The sequence below is a fragment of the Oncorhynchus nerka genome, linkage group LG13 (assembly GCF_034236695.1).
Source record: "Oncorhynchus nerka isolate Pitt River linkage group LG13, Oner_Uvic_2.0, whole genome shotgun sequence".
Lineage (NCBI taxonomy): Eukaryota > Metazoa > Chordata > Actinopteri > Salmoniformes > Salmonidae > Oncorhynchus > Oncorhynchus nerka.
Window position 1 is genome coordinate 59937598 of NC_088408.1, and position 26106 is coordinate 59963703.

Consider the following 26106-nt stretch of genomic DNA (forward strand, 5'->3'; position numbering starts at 1 on the left):
TTCCTTTTCCTGCATGATGGAACACCTTGCCATAAGGAAAAAGTGATAACTAAGTGGTTCAGGGAACAAAGTATAGATATTTTGGGTCAATGGCTAGGAAAACCTTAATCCCATTGAGAATTTGTGGTCAATCCTCAAGAGGTGGGTGGACAAACACAAATTCCAGAGTTTATAACCCTTTGTAACCCTACACAGGTGCATCATGTGCTGGGGACAATAAAAGGCCGCTCTAAAATGTGCAGTTTTGTCATACAACACAATGCTATCTCTAGTTTTGAGGGAGCGTGCAATTGGCATACTAACTGTCCAACACTGCTGTTGTCAGAGAATTAATTTCTCTACCATAGTCCGCCTCCAATGTAGTTTTAGAGAATTTGGCAGTACATCCAACTGGCCTCACAATCCAAGACCATGTGCAACCACACTAGCCCAGGACCTCCACATCCGGCTTCTTCACCTTCGGGATCATCTGAGACCAGCCACCCGGACAGCTGATGAAACTGTGGGTTTGTATAACTAAAGAATTTATGCGCATTCTGTCAGAAGCCGTCTCAGGGAAGCTCATCTGCATGCTCGTCATCCTCACAATGGTCTTGACCTGACTACAATTTGCATCGTAACCGACTTCAGTGGGCAAATGCTCACCTTCGATTGCCATTGGCATGCTGGAGAAGTGTGCTCTTCATGGATGAATCCCGGTTTCAACTGTACCCGGCAGATGATAGACAGCGTGTATGGCATCGTGTGGGCGAGCAGTTTGCTTATGTCAATGTTGTGAACAGAGTCCCCCATGGTGGCGGTGGAGTTATAGTATGGGTAGACATAAGCTATGGACAACAAACACAATAGCATTTTATCAATGGCAATTTGAATGCACCGTGACGAGGTCCTGAGGCCCATGGTCGTGCAATTCATTCGCCGCCATCACCTCATGTTTCAGCATGATAATGCACTGCCCCATGTCACAAGGATCTGTACACAATTCCTGAAAGTTGAAAATGTCCCAGTTCTTCCATGGCTTACATACTCGGACACGTCACCCATTGAGCATGTTCGGGATGCTCTCGATCGACGTGTACGACAGCGTGCTCCAGTTCCCGCCAATATCCAGCAACTTCGCACAGCCATTGAGGAGTGAGACAACATTCCACAGGCCACAATCAACAGCCTGATCAATTCTGTGCAAAGTAGATGTGTCGTGCTGCTTGAGGTAAATGGTGGTCCCAACAGGTACTGACTGGTTTTCTAATCCACACCCCTACCTTTCTTTTAGAGCTATCTGTGACCAGCAAATGCATCTCTGTATTGTGTGAAATATATAGATTAGGGCCTAATGAATTGATTTCAATTGACTGATTTCCTTTAATGAACTGTAACTCAGTAGAGTGTTTGAAATTGTTGCATGTTGCGTTTATTTTTGTTCAGTTAATATTCCTTTAGTCCTACACAAATCTTAACAAAGACGCATACCCCTGCGCCTCTAAAACGACGTTACATAAACCGGGAAGCTGATGCAGGATAATTTATTACATAAGAAAGGCAGAAACGGACTCTTCATTGAAAATATTATGCATTTGCCATGTGCACGATTTTCTTTGGCTAGTGTAGAAGTTCTTAGATGATTTAAGATCCAAGTGTTAAAGGATGGGGATCCTTCTAGTCTATACTACTGTCCCCTTTCCAAACTTTCTGTTCTTGCCAAAGTCCTTGAAACGCTTATGTTGGTGTCACCAGCCTGTGGTTTGGTCGCATCAATTTGTTTCCACGGCATCACGTAATGGAAAAAAATATTAATCACCTTTTATAAAGTAATTCACAGTGTTTTAGACTGTGTAACAGACTACTGAGATGGTAGACTATTCAATAAATATGTTTAATCTAACATGTCTAAGCAGGATTGCATGATTTGAAGATACAGTCCATTCGGAAAGTATTCAGACCCCTTGACTTTTTCCACATTTAGTTGCGTTACAGCCTTATTCCAAAATCCTCATCCTCAATTTAAACACAATACCACAGAATGACACAGCCAAAAAACGTTTTATCAAATGTTTTGCATATGTATTACAAATTAAAAACAAATACCTTATTTACGTAAGTATTCAGACCCTTTGCTATGAGACTCGAAATTGAGCTCAGGTGCTTCCTGTTTCCATTGATCATCCTTGAAATGTTTCTACAATTTGATTGGTGTGAACCTGTGGTAAATTCAATTGATTGAACATGATTTGGAAAGGCACACACCTGTCTATATAAGGTCCCACAGTTAACAGTGCATGTCAGAGCAAAACCAAGGCATGAGGTCGAAGGAATTGTCCGTACAGCTCAGAGACAAGATAGTGTTGAAGCACAGATCTGGGGAAGGGTACCAATAAAGGTCTGCAGCATTGAAGGTCCCCAAGAACACAGTGGCCACCATCATTCTTAAATGGAAGACATTTGGAACCACCAAGACTATTCCTAGAGCTGACCGCCCAGCCAAACTGTGCAATCAGGGGAGAAGCGCCTTCGTCAGGGAGGTGACCAAGAACCCGATGGTCACTCTGACAGCGCTCCAGTGTTTCTCTGTGGACCTTCCAACCTTCCAGAAGGACAACCAGCTCGCACTGATGCTACCAGTTACGTTTTTTTTACTCGCACAGACAAGTCAAAGGGTCACATTGTGACTAAATGGCTGCAGTCCGGAGCCCTGACTTGTCAGTGAGTAGCTGAAGGAGTTTTTATCCACCAATAATGTCCTGAACAAGTTTCAGTCTGGATTTAGAAAGAAGCACAGCACTACTACGGCGACCATGAAAGTTACTAATACTGGGAAGCACTTGATTCTAAACAGCATTGTGTTGCTTTGTTCATTGATTTGTCTAAGGTGTTTGACACCGTAGACTGAGATATTGATGCAGAGCTTGTCAAACTTAGGCCTTTCAAGTAAAGCTTTTTGTTGGTTTAATGATTTTCTTAGTGTTACAGTGGGGCAAAAAAGTATTTAGTCAGCCACCAATTGTGCAAGTCCTCCCACTTAAAAAGATGAGAGAGGCCTGTAATTTTCATCATAGGTACACTTCAACTATGACAGACAAAACGAGAAAAAAAATCCAGAAAATCACATTGTAGGATTTTTAATGAATTTATTTGCAAATTATGGTGGAAAATAAGTATTTGGTCACCTACAAACAAGCAAGATTTCTGGCTCTCACAGATCTGTAACTTCTTCTTTAAGAGGCTCCTCTGTCCTCCACTCGTTACCTGTATTACTGGCACCTGTTTGAACTTGTTGTCAGTATAAAAGACACCTGTCCACAACCTCAAACAGTCATACTCCAAACTCCACTATGGTCAAGACCAAAGAGCTGTCAAAGGACACCAGAAACAAAATTGTAGACCTGAACCAGGCTGGGAAGACTGAATTTGCAATAGGTAAGCAGCATGGTTTGAAGAAATCAACTGTGGGAGAAATTATTAGGAAATGGAAGACATACAAGACCATAATCTCCCTCGATCTGGTGCTCCGCGCAAGATCTCACCCCATGGGGTCAAAATGATCACAAGAACGGTGAGCAAAAATCCCAGAATCACACGGGGGGACATAGTGAATGACCTGCAGAGAACTGGGACCAAAGTAACAAAGCCTACCATCAGTAACACACTACGTCGTCAGGGACTCAAATCCTGCAGTGCCAGACGTGTCCCCTTGCTTAAGCCAGTACATGTCCAGGCCTGTCTGAAGTTTGCTAGAGAGCATTTGGATGATGCAGAAGAAGATTGGGAGAATGTCATATGGTCAGATTAAACCAAAATATAACTTTTTGGTTAAAAACTCAACTCGTCGTGTTTGGAGGACAAAGAATGCTGAGTTGCATCCAAAGAACACCATACCTACTGTGAAGCATGGGGGTGGAAACATCATGCTTTGGGGCTGTTTTTCTGCAAAGGGACCAGGACGACTGATCCGTGTAAAGGAAAGAATGAATGGGGCCATGTATCGTGAGATTTTGAGTGAAAACCTCCTTCCATCAGCAAGGGCATTGTAGATGAAATGTGGCTGGTTCTTTCAGCATGACTTCTGACAAGCTTTCTTTAAATACTTGAGTGCCACAGAGTTCCATTCTTGGGCCATTATTGTTCATTATTCATGACTGGTGTGAAAAAATATCTGATGAGAAGGTACATCTACACTGAATGTACAAAGCATTAGGAACACCTTCCTAATATTGAGTTGCAACCCCTTTTGCCATCAGAACAGCCTCAATTCGTCGGGGTAGGGAATCTACAAATGTCAAATGCGTTCCATAGGGATGCTGGCCCATGTTGACGACAATGCTTCCCACAGTTGTGTCAAGTTGCCTGGATGCCCTTTGCATGGTAGACCATTCTTGATACACACGGGAAACTGTTGGCGTGAAAATCACAGGAGTGTTTCAGTTCTTGACACACAGTTCTTGCCGGTGTGCCTGGCACCTACCATACCCCCTTCAAAGGCACTTAACTTTTGTCTTGCTCATTCACCCTCTGAATGGCACATATACACAGTCCATGTCTTAATTTTCTCAAGACATAAAAATCCTTCTTTAACATGTCTCCTCCACTTCATCTACACTGTTTTTAAATGGATTTAACAAGTGACCTCAATAAGGGATCATTGCTTTCACCTGGTCAGCCTATGTCATGGAAAGAGCAGATGTTCCTAATGTTTTGTATACTCCGTGTCATCTGCATATACACTATCTATAGGACTGATCTCGCACTAGTTAAGGCATTTCTCAAATTGTAGGAAGCGTTTATTGTCCAACAACCCTTTTCCGCTCAAAGCAACCCCCTACTCTGCCTCAGATACTCACTCAAACAAGCCAATAGAGGTGGTGTCCTCATACAAGTACTTGGGATTTCCCCTTGATGAAGCTCTGTATTTTAAACCCCACATTCAACAGCTCATTAAAAAGCTTCAACTTAATCTGGGCTTTTTCTTTAGGAAAAGTTTTATTTCAAGCTAGAAAAGACAGATGTTGTCAAAAGACAAATGTAGACAAAAGACAAAAGTAGTCCAGTCTTTGCTGGACTATGATGATATTCTTTACATGAATGCCCCATGGTTTTACCTGCACACACTAGAAACACTACCATGCTGTAGTTAGATTTGTAACAAACACAAGACCTCTTAAACATCACTGTAACTTATATCAGTTAGCAGGATTGCCATCCTTATAGTACATGTTTGTCTATAAGGCCATTTTAGGGCAGCTGCCCCATCGTCTTGGAATACATTTTGGAAACTAGATTATTTTAATCTGATTTGATAATGTTTATTGACAGATTATAGGCCTGCTGACCACAAATTGCACATGTGTTTTTAAACCTGCTCTTTTATGCTCTCTTATGGGCTTTGCGCTGTTAACTTCCATTCATTGTTATGTTTTATGTTGTGTTTTATGTTGTGTTTACTATATGCTGCTTTCTTGGCCAGGGCTCACTTGTAAAAGAGAGAAATCTGCAATGTGACCTTTCTGGTTCAAGGATAAATACAAAATAAGAAACCAATTGGATGTTTTAAAGCAGGGATGGGAGCCCCCCCACACGCACACAAACACACACTCAATTAGCCCACATTTCGGAGATTGGTTAGTAAGTCCGGATATCTAAATTTGTAGTAATCATGGTTGAAATACCGAACAGGGTAGTCACTCTAAATCACATAGAATAGCAGGAAATTAGCTGTAAAAAAAATGCTAGGCTCTGACTGCATGTGTGTGTATGGATGTGGGTACCAACGACCTGCGATCCACTGCCCCCCCCATAATGAGTTCAGATTTTTTTGTGGCCCCCACCCCAATCAGAATTGCCCATGCTTGTGTTGAAGGGAAATACAAGCCTATTCTAACAGCTGTTATTCTATGTACTTATGTAGTGAATTGGAACGCCTCAGTACCCTGGTTGGCAGACCTTCAGAGAGTCATCCCCTTCACAACAGTGGCCTGTTGAGTCTGGACCCAGTTCAGGACAAGACCCCGCTGTACAGTCAGCTCCTTCAGGCATACAAGTGGTCTAACAAGGTAGGCCATGCTTTTCTACTGGGCTACAAGGGAAACAATACTATAAGGCCAGAATTCAATTCTAGGGCATAGTGTATTTTCTGCAATGCAGTTACATGTGTCAAAGATTGGAATCTTGTGGACAATTTCCTTGGACTTCAATGTGAAGCCACTCCCATCGTTAACATTATTTGTTTGATCCAGATTGACGCATGGTAAACACATGATAAAGTTTAGCTTCTGTTTCCTGGGGGATACGTTTCCAGTGTATCAGCTAAAAGCCTACAATGACAGGCTGCATTAGTTACGTGAACAATATGCCCCCAGTGCAGCATCTCTGACCACCCCATTGTCGCAACTCTAAATAACTCTCTAAATGATGGAAATTATTCAGTTTTTAAAGCATATGCTGGAAGTCTTAAATAACAGGTAAGGTAAAGATGGATTTAAAATAAAATGCAGATGCACGGTATATCGTAATATAGATTAGCCTATACTGTATGTATCAAGCTATGATGCCACTTCTCCCATTGTTTGTAAGGTCATCATATAGGATATAGGAAATTCCATGATAACAGAGTGATGCTGAGACTCAGATTTGTTGCTTTAAAATGTTTGTCAAACAAAATAACATTGATTTTAAGTTAAACAAACCATACCACTATACTCAAGGACTACTTTTAACAATTTCCACAGAAAACACATTTACTTGAAGAACAGTGCAGATTCAAAGTTTGGTAACAGAATAACGGTTTGTGCTGTTACACAGATGGCACCCATTCCTGTAGCTGACACGCTTGTGCCTAAACTTTTACAGACTTGCCAACCTGCACAAATTGAGCGTACCAATGCACACAATTTGAGGTCAAGGTATTGTGGTATGAAAAAGTACCCTAAAATGCACAAAAATAGGCTTCTAATTGGCATATTGTGTTTTTTGACTTGACTGTCTGAAGTTGGAGCTGAGAAAAGCTCAAGCTAAGCTCTCCACTCCGGTTCACCCACCCATAGTCATAGTACTATTTTCTTAGAGGGCCCTTGCAGTGTTCTACAGGAGCCCCATTGAGCGCAGCCTGGTATGGCAACCCCGCTGTATGGCAACTACAGAGGGTGGTACGCTCAGCCAAACGCATCATTGGGTACACACGGACTGTTGTCCAGGACACCTACAACACCAGGTGTCGCAAGAAGGCCAAGAAGATAATCAGGGGTCCAAGCCACCTGTTCTGAGTTGCACGGCATCGGGAGAAAAGCTTCCTCCAATGTTGATTTTTAAACGCATGACGATGCCAAAAGAAATTCCCGAGAGGAATTGTTATGAAAGTCAACAAGAAAGGATGGATGACGGAAGGCCTAATGCATGAATGGCATACGGAGTGTTACGGCAAGCGACCGGGAGGATTCTTTCACAAGAACAAGGCATTGCTCGTGTTGGACAGCATGAGGGCCCACATAACAGATTCTGTGAAAGAAGCCATCAAGAGGACAAACTCAATTCCAGCTGTGATTCCTGGGGGCACAACAAAGTATTTGCAGCCACTCGACATCAGTGTAAATTGTGCATTTAAGGTGGCTTTACTCAAAGCCAGTGGAATGTCGTTAGTAAAGATTGAAAAAAAGTAAGGGGCCTAGACAGCTGCCCTTGGGAATTCCTGATTCTACCTGGATTTTGTTGGAGAGACTTCCATTAAAGAACACTCCATGTGTTAGACGGGTAACTCTTTATCCATGTTCTTTTTCATTAATTTCTCTCAGCCAATCACCAGCCATTTGTGTAAGTGCTGTGCGTGTTGAATGTCCTTCCCTATAAGCTTGCTGAAATTCTGTTGTCAATTTTCTTTTACTGTAAAATAGCATTGTATCTGGTCAAACACCATTTTTTCCCAAAAGTTTACTAAGGGTTGGCAACAGTAGGCTGGGAATTGCCAGGGACCTTAAGATACGATCTTGTCACGATACTTAGGTGCCGATACGATATGTAATGCGATTCGATACTGTGATTTTTATTGTGATTCGATGTTCCAAAAAATATTGCTTACATGCGTCTGCTGCAGAGGTATGAGAGAGCCCATGAGAAAACGAGTTTTGATCAGTCAAGGAAATAAAATTGCTGAAAATAAATTGACTCCCGATTTAAAAAGAGAGAACAACCTATGAAGGAAAAGTAAACGTTTTGGTACAGATACAGCCAACTAGTGCAAAGATTATATTGTGATAATCTCAAAACGATACAATATATTGTCAAAAATAATATCCCGATATGTAACCGTATAGATTTTTTTCCCATCAGTATTAATTCCACGTGGTTACAAGGTTAAACTCCGTTTAACAATTTAGGAATTAATAAGGGCTATGGTTTGGGGAAGGCTTAAAACAAAGTTATTAAAAAACGACACACCTATGAATCATCATTATTCTTAGTGCTTGCTAGAGCATTGTGAACTGCTGGAGCGCAGTGGTCTAAGCAGCGCCTCCAGCACCGAGCCTCATGACTGCGGGGTGATCTAGTGACCAGCCTGAGCCTACATTACAAGTTAATTGCATTTATTTACATTTTTTCCAATAAGTTAAGAGTAATCGAATAATTTACACATCAAAGAAAAGTGTCTAAGCTCAACAAAATCATTTTTGGATCGGCTCAAATGCATAAACATCTTGACAGCTTTACGAGCTTAAATAAAAAAGTGACACAATACAGGCTTTCAATCCGCCAAAAACCATAATTACAGTGCCTTCAAAGTATTCACACCCCTTGACTTTTTACATATTTTGTTACAAAGTGGGTTTAATGGTCTTTTTTAATAAACAATCTACACAAAATATATATATTTTTTAATTATTTGTAAAAAATTAAATCTAAAATAAAATGATCTTGATTAGATAAGTATTCAACCCCCTGAGTCAATACATGTTAGAATGACCTTTGGAAGCGATTACAGCTGTAGGTATTTTCTGGTTAAGTCTCTGAGAGCTTTCCACACCTGGATTGTGCAACATTTGCCCATTGTTTTTTCAAAAAATGATTCAGGCTGTCAAATTGGTTGTTGATCATTGCTAGACAACCATTTTCAGGTTGTTTTCAAGCATATTTGAGTCAAAACTGTAACTTGGCCTCTCAGGAACATTCAGTCTTCTTGGTGAGCAACTCCAGTGTATATTTGGCCTTGTGTTTTAGGTTATTTTCCTGCTGATAGGTGAATTAGTCTCCCAGTGTCTGGTGGAAAGCAGACCGAACCAGGTTTTCCTCTAGGATGTTACTTGTGCTTAGCTCAATTCTGTAATTTTTTTTATCCTGAAACTCCCCAGTCCTTAACAATCACAAGCATACCCATAACATGTTGCAGCCACCTCTATGCTTGGGAAATATAGAGAGTGGTACTCAGTAATGTGTTATGCTTGGGGCAAATCCAATACTTTGTATTCAGGACAAAAAGTGTATTGCTTTGTCACAGTTTTTGCAATATTACTTTAGTGTCTTGTTGCAAACAGGATGTATGTTTTGGAATATTTTTGTTCTGTACAGGCTTTTTTATTTTCACTCTGTCAATTAAGTTAGTATTGTGGTGTAACTATGATGTTGTTTTCTCCTATCACAGCCTTAAACTCTAACTCTTTTAAAGTCACTATTGGCCTCATAATGAAATCTTTGAGCGGTTTCCTTTTCCGGCAACTGAGTTAGGAAAGACGGCTGTATCTTTGTACTGACTAGGTGTATTGATACACCAGTGTAAATAATAACTTCACCATGCTCAAAGTGATATTCAATGTCTGCTTTTTATTTTATTTTACCCATCTACCAACTGTGAGGCATTGGAAGACCTCCCTGGTCTTTGTGGTTGAATCTGTGTTTGAAATTCACTGCTCAACTGGGAACCTTACAGATAATTGTATGTGTAGGGTACAGAGATTAAGTAGTCATTCAAAAATCATGTTAAACACTGTTATAGCACACAGAGTGAGTCCATGCAATTTATTACGTGACTTGTTAAGCACATTTTTACTCCTGAACTTATTTCGGCTTGCTATCACAAAGGAGCTGAAATCGGGGAGACATTTCAGCTTTTCTTTTTTAATTAATTTGTAAAAATGTCTAAACATATTTACACTTTGACATTATGGAGTATTGTGTGTCAGCCAGTGAAAAAAAATCTAAATTTTATCAATTTTAAATTCAAGCTACAACAACATGTGGAAAAATTAAAGGGGTGTGAATACTTCATGAAGGCCTTGTACATTTTTGTACAGTTTAAAATTGCAGTAATAGGACCTAGACCTAGCGTTTGAGCGAGCGAGAGCGAAAAGGATTTTGACAGGAACCCCTTGTCCCAATACTCGACTGCCCCCGCATGGAGGCTGATTTGAATTTCGTGATGTAGCAGCAAAATTCTCTGGGACAAAAGAGTGAAGTTAGTTGTGGGCCAACCTCCCTATTATATCACATTATACAATGAGTGGGTCTAATCCTGAATGTTGATTTGATTAAAACCATATTCCAGACTATGTATATTCCATAAATTACCACCAGCTAAAATGCCTATTTACTCTGTTCCATCTGACTGAGCAATCCACTGTCTCATCAGCCCAGCCAAGCAATTTATAAACTTGATCTCCACTATAAAAAGTAACTAGACATCATCTCAGATTTATTTTAGACTAACGTTTAGTTTTCAACAACAGAGATTTGTATAAACATTGTCTCTCAGACATTTGTTTCAATATTCAATCTCCAGCTGTCTCATACTAATGAATGTGTCATGACGAGACAGGCAGGCAGGCAGGGTTTCACAGCCAGTCAAAATTTTGAATTAGCTGCCATTTTCATGGATTTATATAAAGAAATGCCAATTGTAAAAAGGTAAAACGAAACGAAGTGCCTCTAGTTTACACTCTTTCCAGCTTCAGTTTGAAATGATTGTGTTAGCTGTGTTGTTGGCTAGCTCCTCTGAATAACAGTGTCCTGACGAGGGAGCACATTTTCTATGCCAGGCGAAATCGTTCCTCATTAGCTCATTTGTTATGGATGTATCCAAATAAATGTTACTAGAAAACAGCTTAAACAAATGCAAATGCGGCTACTTTGCTGTTATTCTGGCCGCACTTTTTGACATGACTATAAGTTAGCCGTAGTTGGCTAGCTAACAAACAAGGGATAAGAAAGATGCTAGCCAGTATGGCAATGGAACATTTAGAACGAACAACTGGGTCACGTCCATAGATACAGAACAAAAAGACTGAATGACTGGGTCGTGTCTCTAGCAACCCGAACCGATAAAATGAATGACCAGGATGAAATTGGATGAATAAATTAATCAAAATAACGTGTTTAATGAAAATGTCATTCATTATTTGAATATGTTGGTAACCCATCGTATAAAAGGGATAATGTCCTCGAAGCTGGTGTTTGGAGGATATATTGGCACGGTTTGCCGGCACTCAACTTCGTCTCAGGCCGAACAACACCAGTGGGACATCATTGATGTATACAGAGAAGAGAGTCGGCCTGAGAATTGAACCCTGTGGCACCCCCATCGAGACTGCCAGAGGTCCGGACAACAGGCCCTCCAATTTGACACACTGAACTCTATCAGTGAAGTAGTTGGTGAACCAGGGAAGGCAGCCATTTGAGCAACCAAGGCTGTTGAGTCTGCCGATAAGAATGTAGTGATTGACAGAGTCGAAAGTCTTGGCCAGTTCGATGAATTCGGCTGCACAGTATTGTCTTTTATCAATGGCAGTTATGATATCGTTCAGGACCTTGAGCGTGGCTGAGGTGCACCCATGACTATTTCGGAAACCAGATTACATAGTGGAGAAGGTACGGTGGGATTCGAAATCGTCAGTGATCTGTTTGTTAACTTGGCTTTCGAAGACCTTAGAAAGGCAGGGTAGGATAGATATAGGTCTGTAGCAGTTTGGGTCTAGTGTGTCTCCCCCTTTTTGAAGAGGGGGATGACCGCGGCAGCTTTCCAATCTTTGGGGATCTCAGACGATACGGAAGAGAGGTTGAACAGGCTAGTAATATGGGTTGCAACAATGTCAGCAGATCATTTTAGAAAGAGAGGGTCCAGATTGTCTAGTCCTGCTGATTTGTAGGGGTACAGATTTTGCAGCTCTTTCAGAACATCAGCTATCTGGATTTGGGTGAAGGTGAAATGGGAAGGCTTGGGCTAGTTGCTGTGGGGGGTGCAGGGCAGTTGACTGGTGTAGGGGTCAACTGTTGACCGGGGTAGGGGTCAACAAATTTGCTTTGTCATTATGGGTGTGTAGAGTGAGGGGATTTTTAAAAATGTATTTTTTAATCCATTTTAGAATTTTGTAACGTAACAAAATGTGGAAAAACTTGAGGGGTCTGAATACTTTCCGAATGCGCAGTGTCAATGAAGAATTTTGACATTTGAGACATTTTAGTGCGTACGGCTATGAGTGCAATTACAGTGCTGCAGTGAATGATCACTAATATGAAGTTTTGCTTAATGTAACCTATGCCATTCCAGAAAGTCTCATTGTTAATATTACAAAGAACTGTTGTTGTCATCTGTGAAAATACTGAAGAATTGTAGCTAGCTAGTCCTATTGGTTGTTAAACAGCCTTTGAACTCACATTCAATGAACTGTTGCCTCTTTAGTTCCGTGACAACCCGATCTTGATCAACAGTTAATGTCTGCTACATGAATCAAAAAGGCACAATACTGTCTCCCTTACAGTGTGTTGCTCTCTTTGCCAAAGGGAGGTTAAAAGCAGTGGATCAATAGCAGTTTTCCGGCTATTGATCAGTCGGCTAAGGCTGTATACCTCTGCTGTCTTTTCCCCTGTCAGCCATGGGAAGAGGGCAGGGCACCCACCCAAATCCACTCTGAAGTTTCACCTCTTATGGGAGTTTGTCTCATTTCACCAGTACTTTCCCTTCGTTACCAGTGCATGTGGACCTCCGAATGTTGTTGAACTTCTTTTTGGATGTAGATGCAGTCAGTTATTAGTGTTTTCCTTTGGATTTGACTTTCTGTGTAGCACTACAGTGCTTTCTGAAAACTACTTCTAGATTGTGTCATGCTACTGGATCTGCTTTTAGGCTACTGAAATGTTGTTTGTTTTTTGCTTTGTTAAAGGTGCAATGTGCAGAAATAGCTCCGCCATTTCCTGTGTGGTAAAATTCTAATAGTAGGCCTAATTTCAGTTTGTGACAAAACAAACAATCAAAACAAAATAATCATTTTACCATCTAAACCGCTGTGAAATATATTTTCAATAACCCAAAATATTGTATTTTCAGCTCTGAAGCTGGTGTACAAAACAGCAAAAACTAAACCTTAAGAACAGGAAGCATAGAAATGGCACACATAGAACAGATCTACCGCTTCTTAGACTTGTTTTCAGAGTGACATTCTATATGAATTTGGTTGGATTGCCCAAAATGTTACATATTGCAGCTTTAAAGGGACAATCAGCATTTGCTGTGTACATTTTTGACTTATAAACTTAGCAAAAAAAGAAACGACCCTGTCTTTAAAAGATAATTAGTAAAAATCCAAATAACTTCACAGATCTTCAATTGTAAAGGGTTTAAACACTGTTTCCCTTGCTTGTTCAATTAACCATAATTAACGACCGTTCCACAGGTGCATGTTCATTAAGACACTAACAGCTTACAGACGGTAGGCAATTAAGGTCACAGTTCTGAAAACTTTGGACACTAAAGAGGCCTTTCTACTGACTCTGAAAAACTCCAAAAGAAAGATGCCCAGGATCCCTGCTCATCTGCGTGAACGTGCCTTAGGCATGCTGGAAGGAGGCATAAGGACTGCAGATGTGGCAAGGGCAATACATTGCAATGTCTGTACTGTGAGACGCCTAAGACAACACTACAGGGAGACAGGACGGACAGCTGATCGTCCTTGCAGTGGCAGACCACGTGTAACAACACCTACACAGGATCGGTACTTCCAAACATCACACCTGTGGGACAGGTACAGGATGGCAACAACAACTGCCCGAGTTACACCAGGAACACACAATCCCTCCATCAGTGTTCAGACTGTCCGCAATAGGCTGAGAGAGGCTGGACTGAGGGCTTGTAGGCCTGTTGTAAAGGCAGGTCCTCACCAGACATCACCAGCAGCAACGTCGCCTATGGGCACAAACCCACTGTCGCTGGACCAGACAGGACTGGCAAAAAGTGCTCTTCACTGACGAGTCTGTGGTTTTGTCTCACCAGGGTCTATGGTCGGATTTGCGTTTATCGTCGAAGGAATGAGCATTACACCGAGGCCTGTACTCTGGAGCGGGGTTGATTTGGAGGTGGATTGTCCGTCATGGTCTGGGGCGGTATGTCACAGCATCATCGGACTGAGCTTGTTGTCATTGCAGGCAATCTCAAGGCTGTGGTTTACAGGGAAGACATCCTCCTCCCTCATGTGGTACCCTTCCTACAGGCTCATCCTGACATGACCCTCCAGCATGACAATGCCACCAGCCATACTGCTCGTTCTGTATGAGATTTCCTGCAAGACAGGAATGTCAGTGTTCTGCCATGACCAGCGAAGAGCCCGGATCTCAATCCCATTGAGCACATCTGGGACCTGTTGGATTGGAGGGTGAGGGCTAGGGCCATTCCCCCCAGAAATGTCTGGGAACTTGCAGGTGCCTTGGTTGAAGAGTGGGGTAACATCTCACAGCAAGAACTGGCAAATCTGGTGCAGTCCATGAGGAGGAGATGCACTGCAGTACATAATGCAGCTGGTGGCCACACCAGATACTGACTTTAGCTTTTTATTTTGACCACCCCTTTGTTTAGGGACACATTATTCCATTTCAGTTAGTCACATGTCTGTGGAGCTTGTTCAGTTTATGTCTCAGTTGTTGAATGTTGTGTAAATATTTTTATGAACATATGTTAAGCTTGCTGAAAATAAATGCAGTTGACAGTGAAAGGACGTTTCTCTTTTTGATAGCATGGATGGTCAGTAGGAATGTGCACCTACCCTTTCAACACGATTCGATACATTTCTAGATACATGGGTTCCGATATGATACAGGAACGATTATGTGTTTTTCGGTTTGATTAGAGAACAAATCGATTCGGTTATAGTCAATACACTAACATATGTTGCATAAATAGATTCATTTTATATTCTAAATTAAAATCCACTGCTGATTGAGCTCATGATAGCCACTCTGCATGAATGGGAAAAATGTAATGCTCTGATCCAGTGGAAATGTCATAAAATATCTGATTACGTCTTATCCCTTGCACAAACTCACTGGAGCAGGAAACTCTGAGGGCCCAGAATATTTTTTACAATGTTGCAAGTTTGCTAGCGCGTGCTTCGCGCTGACACAGTTGCTAGAGAAGGGCCTTGTTCAGGGAGGTGACCAAGAACCCGATGGTCACTCTGACGGAGCTTCAGTGTTCCTCTGTGAAGATGGGAGAACCTTCCAGAAGGACAACCATATCTGCAGCACTCCACCAATCAGGCCTTTATGGTAGATTGGTCAGACGGAAGCCACTCAGTAAAAGGCGCATGATAGGCCACTTGGAGTTGACCAAAAGGCACCTACAGGACTCTGACCATGAGAAACAAGATTCTCTGGTCTGATGAAACCAAGATTGAACACTTTGGCCTGAATGCCAAGCGTCACGTCAGGAGGAAATCTTTTGCTAGTGCGAGCTTCGAGCTGACATAGTTGATAGAATGTTTCAAGTTCGTTGCAGGCCCGCCATGCGTAGCCAATGTGATTCATAGGTTATTTATTTTTATCAGGATATTTTTACCTGCAGGCTGCACTGTTTTTATGTGTTGGCTTTATGTAGAATAATTTTATGTAGTTGGCAATATAAATTACTTTTCGATTTGTATCATTTAGATTTAGAATTTAGAACCACATGACAATTATTTTGAGATACAAAGACTATTATACATTTCAATGAAACTGTTCCACAAAAATGTGCATATGAAAATCATAACTGGCACGCAGATCAGTAGAAATGGTAAGATAAATTAGCACTCCAAATGGAAAAGGTTGCCGACTCTTTGTGTAGCCTATTACCAGCAACTTCGGTAGCGTAACCGCAGAATCTGCTAAGGCCAGCAGCAGCGGACAGAGGAGGGTCGGAAACAGTTTTTTTCTTCTTTTTTTCTTGATCTCTGGCTCCAACTTGAGTCATTTGTGTGGTTTAATTATTTAATCAAAGAGCGTGCTTAAAACATCAGACAAGTTCAGTGTGTGTATATATATATATATATATATATATAACGTGTATTTTTTTCTCTATATAGATGCACCCGATGTGTTTTAATAAAAATCAACTACACGTAGATTTTTTATTAAAACACATCGGGTGCATCTATATAGAGAGAAAATACACGTTTAAACATTTCGACCAATGGATTAGTCAAAGGGAAAGCTTACTTTTGGTCGACAAAGATTTCTTTAGTCGGGGACAGCCCTAATCTCTATACAAAAAACTGTCCGACAGCTAGATCCATGATTCTTACAGGATTCAAGGTCCATGTCTAATTTAACTGATTAATGCTTAATATATCAAATCAAATCACATTTTATTTGTCACATACACATGGTTAGCAGATGTTAATGCGAGTGTAGCGAAATGCTTGTGCTTCTAGTTCCGACAATGCAGTAATAACCAACAAGTAACTAACAATTCCAAAACTACTGTCTTATACACAGTGTAAGGGGATAAAGAATATGTACATAAAGATATATGAATGAGTGATGATACAAAGCAGCATAGGCAAGATACAGCAGATGGTATCGAGTACAGTATATACATATGAGATGAGTATGTAAACAAAGTGGCATAGTTAAAGTGGCTAGTGATACATGTATTACACAAGGATGCAGTAGATGATATAGAGTACAGTATATACGTATGCACATGAGATGAATAATGTAGGGTATGTAACATTATATAAGGTAGCATTGTTTAAAGTGGCTAGTGATATATTTTACATAATTTCCCATCAATTCCCATTATTAAAGTGGCTGGAGTTGAGTCAGTGTCAGTGTGTTGGCAGCAGCCACTCAATGTTAGTGGTGGCTGTTTAACAGTCTGATGGCCTTGAGATAGAAGCTGTTTTTCAGTCTCTCGGTCCCAGCTTTGATGCACCTGTACTGACCTCGCCTTCTGGATGATAGCGGGGTGAACAGGCAGTGGCTCGGGTGGTTGTTGTCCTTGATGATCTTTATGGCCTTCCTGTAACATCGGGTGGTGTAGGTGTCCTGGAGGGCAGGTAGTTTGCCCCCGGTGATGCATTGTGCAGACCTCACTACCCTCTGGAGAGCCTTACGGTTGTGGGCGGAGCAGTTGCCGTACCAGGCGGTGATACAGCCCGCCAGGATGCTCTCGATTGTGCATCTGTAGAAGTTTGTGAGTGCTTTTGGTGACAAGCCGAATTTCTTCAGCCTCCTGAGGTTGAAGAGGCGCTGCTGCGCCTTCTTCACGATGCTGTCTGTGTGAGTGGACCAATTCAGTTTGTCTGTGATGTGTATGCCAAGGAACTTAAAACTTGCTACCCTCTCCACTACTGTTCCATCGATGTGGATAGGGGGGTGTTCCCTCTGCTGTTTCCTGAAGTCCACAATCATCTCCTTAGTTTTGTTGACGTTGAGTGTGAGGTTATTTTCCTGACACCACACTCCGAGGGCCCTCACCTCCTCCCTGTAGGCCGTCTCGTCGTTGTTGGTAATCAAGCCTACCACTGTTGTCGTCCGCAAACTTTATGATTGAGTTGGAGGCGTGCGTGGCCACGCAGTCGTGGGTGAACAGGGAGTACAGGAGAGGGCTCAGAACGCACCCTTGTGGGGCCCCAGTGTTGAGGATCAGCGGGGTGGAGATGTTGCCTACCCTCACCACATATGATATAATGACAACTGCCATACATGGAAAAAGTAATGTTTTACAGTGCCTTGCGAAAGTATTCGGCCCCCTTGAACTTTGCGACCTTTTGCCACATTTCAGGCTTCAAACATAAAGATATAAAACTGTATTTTTTTGTGAAGAATCAACAACAAGTGGGACATAATCATGAAGTGGAACGACATTTATTGGATATTTCAAACTTTTTAACAATCAAAAACTGAAAAATTGGGCGTGCAAAATTATTCAGCCCCCTTAAGTTAATACTTTGTAGCGCCACCTTTTGCTGCGATTACAGCTGTAAGTCGCTTGGGGTATGTCTCTATCAGTTTTGCACATCGAGAGACTGAAATGTTTTCCCATTCCTCCTTGCGAAACAGCTCGAGCTCAGTGAGGTTGGATGGAGAGCATTTGTGAACAGCAGTTTTCAGTTCTTTCCACAGATTCTCGATTGGATTCAGGTCTGGACTTTGACTTGGCCATTCTAACACCTGGACATGTTTATTTTTGAACCATTCCATTGTAGATTTTGCTTTATGTTTTGGATCATTGTCTTGTTGGAAGACAAATCTCCGTCCCAGTCTCAGGTCTTTTGCAGACTCCATCAGGTTTTCTTCCAGAATGGTCCTGTATTTGGCTCCATCCATCTTCCCATCAATTTTAACCATCTTCCCTGTCCCTGCTGAAGAAAAGCAGGCCCAAACCATGATGCTGCCACCACCATGTTTGACAGTGGGGATGGTGGGTTCAGGGTGATGAGCTGTGTTGCTTTTACGCCAAACATAACGTTTTGCATTGTTGCCAAAAAGTTCAATTTTGGTTTCATCTGACCAGAGCACCTTCTTCCACATGTTTGGTGTGTCTCCCAGGTGGCTTGTGGCAAACTTTAAACAACACTTTTTATGGATATCTTTAAGAAATGGCTTTCTTCTTGCCACTCTTCCATAAAAGCCAGATTTGTGCAATATACGACTGATTGTTGTCCTATGGACAGAGTCTCCCACCTCAGCTGTAGATCTCTGCAGTTCATCCAGAGTGATCATGGGCCTCTTGGCTGCATCTCTGATCAGTCTTCTCCTTGTATGAGCTGAAAGTTTAGAGGGGCGGCCAGGTCTTGGTAGATTTGCAGTGGTCTGATACTCCTTCCATTTTAATATTATCGCTTGCACAGTGCTCCTTGGGATGTTTCAAGCTTGGGAAATCTTTTTGTATCCAAATCCGGCTTTAAACTTCTTCACAACAGTATCTCGGACCTGCCTGGTGTGTTCCTTGTTCTTCATGATGCTCTCTGCGCTTTTAACGGACCTCTGAGACTATCACAGTGCAGGTGCATTTATACGGAGACTTGATTACACACAGGTGGATTGTATTTATCATCATTAGTCATTTAGGTCAACATTGGATCATTCAGAGAACTTCTGGAGAGAGTTTGCTGCACTGAAAGTAAAGGGGCTGAATAATTTTGCACGCCCAATTTTTCAGTTTTTGATTTGTTAAAAAAGTTTGAAATATCCAATAAATGTTGTTCGACTTCATGATTGTGTCCCACTTGTTGTTGATTCTTCACAAAAAAATACAGTTTTATATCTTTATGTTTGAAGCCTGAAATGTGGCAAAAGGTCGCAAAGTTCAAGGGGGCCGAATACTTTCGCAAGGCACTGTATGTCATAACTTTGGACAAATTAAGACCCCAACCCAGGGTTAAACAGGTTTTAAATACATTTTTGAATTTTGTTGTGCTCCCGTTATATCTTAATGCGATTACATTATACAAATTGGCTGATTATTATCAAAGATTTATCAACAGATGTAGCAAGTTGTCCAGTGTAGGAAATTCTCACTGGTACCCTAGTTTATAGAAAGACCCATATCTACAAATGACCATATACACTGATTGTTAAAAGCAAAACTGTTGCTGATGGGGAACCTGAACAATCCAAATCAAATCTATTGTGTAAACCCCATTCAGCCGGTGAGTTGTTTCTCTCAACAGTGCATAGACAGCAAATGACATAGGTTGTCACTCAACTAATGAAGTCTAATATCACGCAAGCCATTTTAGTATTTGAATGCTGAAGGTTCCATCCAGATGTGCAAGATCAAGAACGGGGCCACCTACATCGTGTTAGTCAACACGCAAAGCTGGGCACAGCGCGCGGTTTGACTAGGCTACTAAGATTGCCTGGGGGTTTTTCAGACTTGAAGATCAATGACTGTCGACACCGTTGCATGCAGATCGACGCTGAAGGAGAGGATGCATTGATTGTCACAAAAGATTAGGTATTTTCGGAAGCTAGAAACAATGTAATATGAGCAAAACATGTTTGTGAACTGTCGATTCGTAACATTTGAATTGATTTTCAGACCAATGCCCGCTACATTTGGATCGGTTTGGTGTCTGTGTACCGATGCACTTCTATCTTAGGCATTGTTCCCTGATTTAAAATGTTTATCTGTGAATTATTACGTCCCTAATGGTCAATCCTTGCATCCACTGTTCTGTCTATGAATTTGAGTGGTTACATTTCCCCCAGCCCCATCCCTCAGCTTTTTAAAGAAACAATGGCAGGGAGAACGCTTTGTTATTGTTTCATCTGTGGATTGCCACTTTAAAGCCACGAGTGAGTGCTCATGTTGCATTTTAATTCAGGACTGTATGTTTCTTTTGGTCCATAAAGTAAGATGTTGTGTGTAAAAGAGCGAGAGATGCACAGTGGTTGATGAAGGGAGGGAGGTGTCTTTTTCTCTCTCTCTTTCCCCACCTCCCCCTCTCTCCAGTCTTGTTGTGTTTTCCCACACTCCCAGGCCACAGCCCTGGGGTGAAGCAGAGTTAGAGGGGGATTAGCTCTGTCTCCCCCACGCCTACAGAGGGTGCCCAGAGAGAAGGGCCGGGGCTCTGGTGCAGGAGTATCGACGCTCTCTGTGCACTTGGCCCAAGACTGCAGCGCTGACCCTTTCCTGCAGTCTCTATGTTAATGTAAACACAATCGATGAAAGTATTACCAGTTCCGCAAATAGAGGTTCTGGAAGCACAGACCATGTCCATGAGACAAATACAGATATTCGAGCCACTTTATTCTCAGTTTGCACCCTACACAGTACAAAAGTTTGCCCAGTTGCGATTTGTGCACCAATGGTAGGCTATACCCAAGCTAGTGGTAAACCAAAGGCATAAACAAGGGTACATGATGCTTCTGAAATTGCCATTCTTCTCAGGTTCTTTTTCCTTTTTACATGAATTGCTTTCCAGGATATTCAAAAATAAGTCTCATTAAATGATACAGGTTGGTTTTGAAATACAACCATATTTCGAGACAGGATATATGAAAGAATGAGTAAAACATTTCATTTAAGGGAAACATGTTCAGCCCACGGCTCCTACTTGTCACTCACCACCATAGCCCAACCTTAGATGTGTTCTGTTTGAGAAAGCTCAAGGTCCACTTCGTCCTGCGGCCTATGTTTAGTTTAGCAGAAGTAAATATATATATATATATTTAGAAATTGCTCTAATGAAAGGTGACCATGTAACTCACTTGGTAGCCTTTTTGCCTTGTCAAGTTATTTTTTGGCCTAAGCAAGGTGAATTGTATATTAGCCAACTTCTCTGACCTCAGTGTGTCTCTGTGTGAAAATGCTCACTCCTACACTGATGCATCATAAAAAATATATACAAAAATCCAAAATGCTTGTGACTTAGACTTTTTAGTGTCCAGGACCATAGGCTACATGCCAGGGGAAAAAATTATATTGGTTTAACATCTCTGGGATAGGGGGACGCAAATGTCCCACTTGGCCAATTGCCAGGGAAAATGCAGAGCGCCAGATTCAAATGAAATACGATAACATTCAAACTGTCATGAAATCACAAATGCAAGATAGCAAACTAAAGCTACACTTGTTGTGAATCCAGCCAACATGTCAGATTTCAAAAAGGCATTTCGGCGAAAGCATAAGAAGCTATTATCTGATGATAGCACAGCAGTAAACAAAGAGAGTAGCATATTTCAACCCTGCAGGCGCTACACAAAACGCAGAAATAAAATATAAAACATGCCTTTGACGAGCTTCTTTTGTTGGCACTCCAATATGTCCCATAAACAACACAAATGGTCCTTTTGTTCGATTAATTCCGTCCATATATATCCAAAATGTCCATTTATTTGGTGCGTTTGATCCAGAAAAAAAAACGGCTTCCAATTTGCACAAAGTCACTACAAAATATTTCAAAAGTTACCTGTAAACTTTGCCAAAACATTTCAAAATACTTTTGTAATACAACTTTAGGTATTTTTAAACGTTAATAATCGATCAAATTGAAGATGGGTCTATCTGTTTTCAATCGAGGACGAGAGGAAACTAAGTCTTGGCCAACTCTCAACAGCGATACCCTTTTCCAGGATGGCCGTACTTCTTCATTGCACAAAGAAATAACCTCAACCAAATTCCAATGACTGGTGACATCCAGTGGAAGCGGTAGGAACTGAAAACAAGTGCCTAAGAAATATCGTTTCCCAATGAGAACTCACTGAACAGACGGAGACCTCAAAAAAAAAAAAAAATCTGAACGGTTAGTGAAAATGCTGCCCCCTATACCTTAAGAAGTTAACTACATCAGTATTGACTGTTAAGTCATAATTGCCTGCTGAACTAGCGGAAACAGCAGATTCAGCCGCTCCCCACAACAGAACCACTACAACATTCTGGTTAATATTCCCGCCCCCCTCCACTTCAAGCACTACCTTGATTTGTCAGAAGAATCAGTGACACATAATTTTTGGGGAAATTTGACATGCACCGGGGTAAATCAATCTTTGTCAAAATAATCAGTGACACTGTGCTCTTCTTCACCAGAGACTTTTCACCTCTCAGATTCAGAAAGTGTTGCTGACTAATGTTAACATTTTTATGAAAAGTCTGTCACGAGAGATTCGGGTTGACCCTAAATGGAAAACGATACACCATCAGCATTGCCAAAGTGGAAAATATACAGGAAAGTATCAACTAGAAAAGATGATTAGGTCACAAATCTCATAGTTTGCATTCAAGTTGAGATGTGTATACTGTAGCTAGAGCATATTGAGGAATATAGAGGGGGAATTTCTTAAATGGATAACTCTTAATTCACTTCATCAGAATCCAATGGGATAAAAATCTCACTGATAACATCTGTCCAACCCCATGGTTATGCATACAGTATTAATCAGACAAAGACAGATGGCAAAACATTTGGTCTCCAGCTATCTGTTGTCCCTTTCAGAATTTCCTCAATAGATGCTTGTTTTTTCCCCCGATACTTCTTGATATGTTTGTTTGGTTTTGTTAACTGTGTCATCAATGCCAACAATGAAATTCCCGGTGATTATGTACAACAGCTTTAGGAAGACTGATTAAGTAGAGCTCAGACAGTTTGCAACGTTTTTATATACTTTATCTTGAAAGGATTGTGTCATTTTCATATTTTAATGAGCCAATTGCTTAGCCCAACTTACAGACAAAATTTATAGAAAACAAACTTAAGACTAGGGTTGGAGCGATGTCAATCTTTTTCCTATCGTGATTATGTACACATAAAACATTGTGATATACAATGCTATTGCCCCTATAAGCCACCCCCAACATTATTTTATATATATACAATAAATTAAAAACTAGGCTAAAACGACAGTTTGGCCAAAGCGCAAAATCGAATGCAACTGATGAAAGACATGGTTGAAAGCCTGTGCAGGCAAAATCTTTTCTAATATTCCTTTCTGGAGGAAGGGCTGAACAGGTTTATGTGGTGTGTCTGTGTCTGCACATGATGGAGCAATGACTGTCTGATGAAGACCTGGCTGTCTTACTGTAGTGAGCTAGGTTCTAGGTCTACATCATGGGCTGGACATAAACAGTCTAACATCTTCAGAACTGGATAGTAATTAGAGGTGGACCGATTAATCGGCAGGGCCGATTTTTCATAACAATCGGTAATCATCCTTTTTGGACGCGGATTATGGCCGATTTACATTACAATCCACGAGGAAACTGCGTGGCAGGCTGACCACCTGTTGCGCGAGTGCAGCGTCAAAAGGACCTTGTGGCTGGAAGGAGCCAAGGTAAGTTGCTAGCTAGTATTAAACTTATCTTATAAAAACCGATCTTCACATGATCACTAGGTAACTACACATGATTGATGATATTACTAGGCTAACTAGCTTGTCCTGCATTGCATATAATCAATGCGGTGCCTGTTAATTTATCATCGAATCACAGCCTACTTCAACTTTGCCAAACGGGTGATGATTTAACAAAAGCTCATTCACGAAAAAAGCACAATCGTTGCACGAATGTACCTAACCATAAACACCAGTGCCTTTCTTAAAATCAGTACACAGAAGTATATTTTTTAAAACCTGCATATTTAGTTAACATTGCCTGCTAACATTCATTTATTTTAACTAGGGAACTTGCTTACAGTGAAAGCAGAGTCAGGGTATATGCAACAGTTTGGGCCGCCTGGCTCGTTCTTCCTAACAAGGACCGTAATTAATTTGACAGAATTGTGCATAATTATGACATGACATTGAAGGTTGTGCAATGTAACAGCAATATTTAGACTTAGGGATGCCACCCATTAGATAAAATATGGAATAATTCCATATTTCACTGGAAGAATAAACGTTTTGTTTTCGAAATGATAGTTTCCGGATTTGATCATATTAATGATCTAAGGCTCGTATTTCTGTGTTTATTATAATATAATTAAGTCTATGATTTGATAGAGCAGTCTGACTGAGCGGTGGTAGGCTTCTTAACTGGGAATATTGAAAAACTGGGAATATTAAACCACCAGCTTTCATATGTTCTGAGCAAGGAACTTAAAAGTTAGCTTTTTTACATGGCACATATTGCACTTTTACTTTCTTCTCCAACGCTGTTTTTGCATTATTTAAACCAAATTGAACATGTTTAATTATTTATTTGAGACTAAATAGATTTTATTCATGAATTATATAAAGGTTAAAAAAAAGTGTTCATTGTTCATTCAGTATTGTCATTATTACAAATATATATATATATATATATATATTATTATATATTTATATATATATAAGTAGATATACTGGTGTGCAAAGGAGCAAAAAAAGAAAAACAATATCGGGATGAGGTAGATGGATGGGCTTTTTACAGATAGGTTATGTGCAGTGATTTGTGAGCTGCTCTGACAGATGAAGTTAGTGAGGGAAATATGAGTATCCAGTATCCAGTGATTTTTACAATTTGTTCCAGTCATTGGCAGCAGAGACCTGGAAGGAAAGGCGGCCAAAGGGGGAATAGGCTTTGGGGGTGACCAGTCAAATATACCTGCTGGAGCACGTGCTACGGGTGGGTGCTGCTATGGTGACTAGTGAGCTGAGATAAGGCGGAGCTTTACCTAGCAACGACTTGTAGATGACCTGGAGCCAGTGGGTTTGACAATGAATATGAAGCGAGGGCCAGCCTACGAGAGCATACAGGTTGCAGTGGTGGGTAGTATATGGGGCTTTGGTGACAAAACGGATGGCACTGTGATAGACTGCATCCAATTTGTTGAGTAGTGTTGCAGGCTATTTTGTAAATGATATCGCCGAAGTCGGTAGGATAGTCAGTTTTACGAGGGTATGTTTGGCAGCATGAGTGAAGGATGTTTTGTTGCGAGATAAGAAGACGATTCTAGATTTAATTTTGGATTGGAGATGCTTAATGTGAGTCTGGAAGGACAGTTTGCAGTCTAACCAGACACCTAGGTATTTATAATTGTCCACATATTCTAAGTCCGAACCATTCAGAGTAGTGATGCTGGATGGGGGGGCAGGCGCAGGCAGCGATCGGTTGAAGCATTTCGTTTTACTTGCATTTAAGAGCAGTTGGAGGCCACGGAAGGAGTGTTGTGTGGCATTGAAGCTCGTCTGGAGGTTAGTTAGCACAGTGTCCAAAGAAGGGCCAGAAGTATACAGAATGGTGTCGTCTGCGTAGAGGTGGATCAGAGAATCACCAGCAGCAAGAGTGACATCATTGATGTATACAGAGAAGAGAGTCGGCCCGAGAATTGAACCCTGTGGCACCCCCATAGAGACATACTGCCAGAGGTCCAGACAACAGGCCCTCCGATTTGACACACTGAACTCTCTCTGGGAAGTAGTTATTGAACCAGACGAGGCAGTCATTTGAGAAACCAAGGCTGTTGA

The 26106-nt window shown here is 41.2% G+C and overlaps 1 protein-coding gene across 3 annotated transcripts in view; it reads left to right on the top strand.

Moving 5' to 3' along the window:
- The window catches only part of LOC115139748 (mediator of RNA polymerase II transcription subunit 27), a 115083-nt gene that overhangs the window by 9546 nt on the left and 79431 nt on the right, over positions 1 to 26106 (top strand). For all 3 annotated transcript variants that reach the window (XM_065026507.1, XM_029677484.2, XM_029677485.2), the window contains exon 2: positions 5900 to 6044. In XM_065026507.1, coding sequence (XP_064882579.1) covers positions 5900 to 6044 — 145 coding nt within the window. The remainder of the gene's footprint in view (positions 1 to 5899; positions 6045 to 26106) is intronic.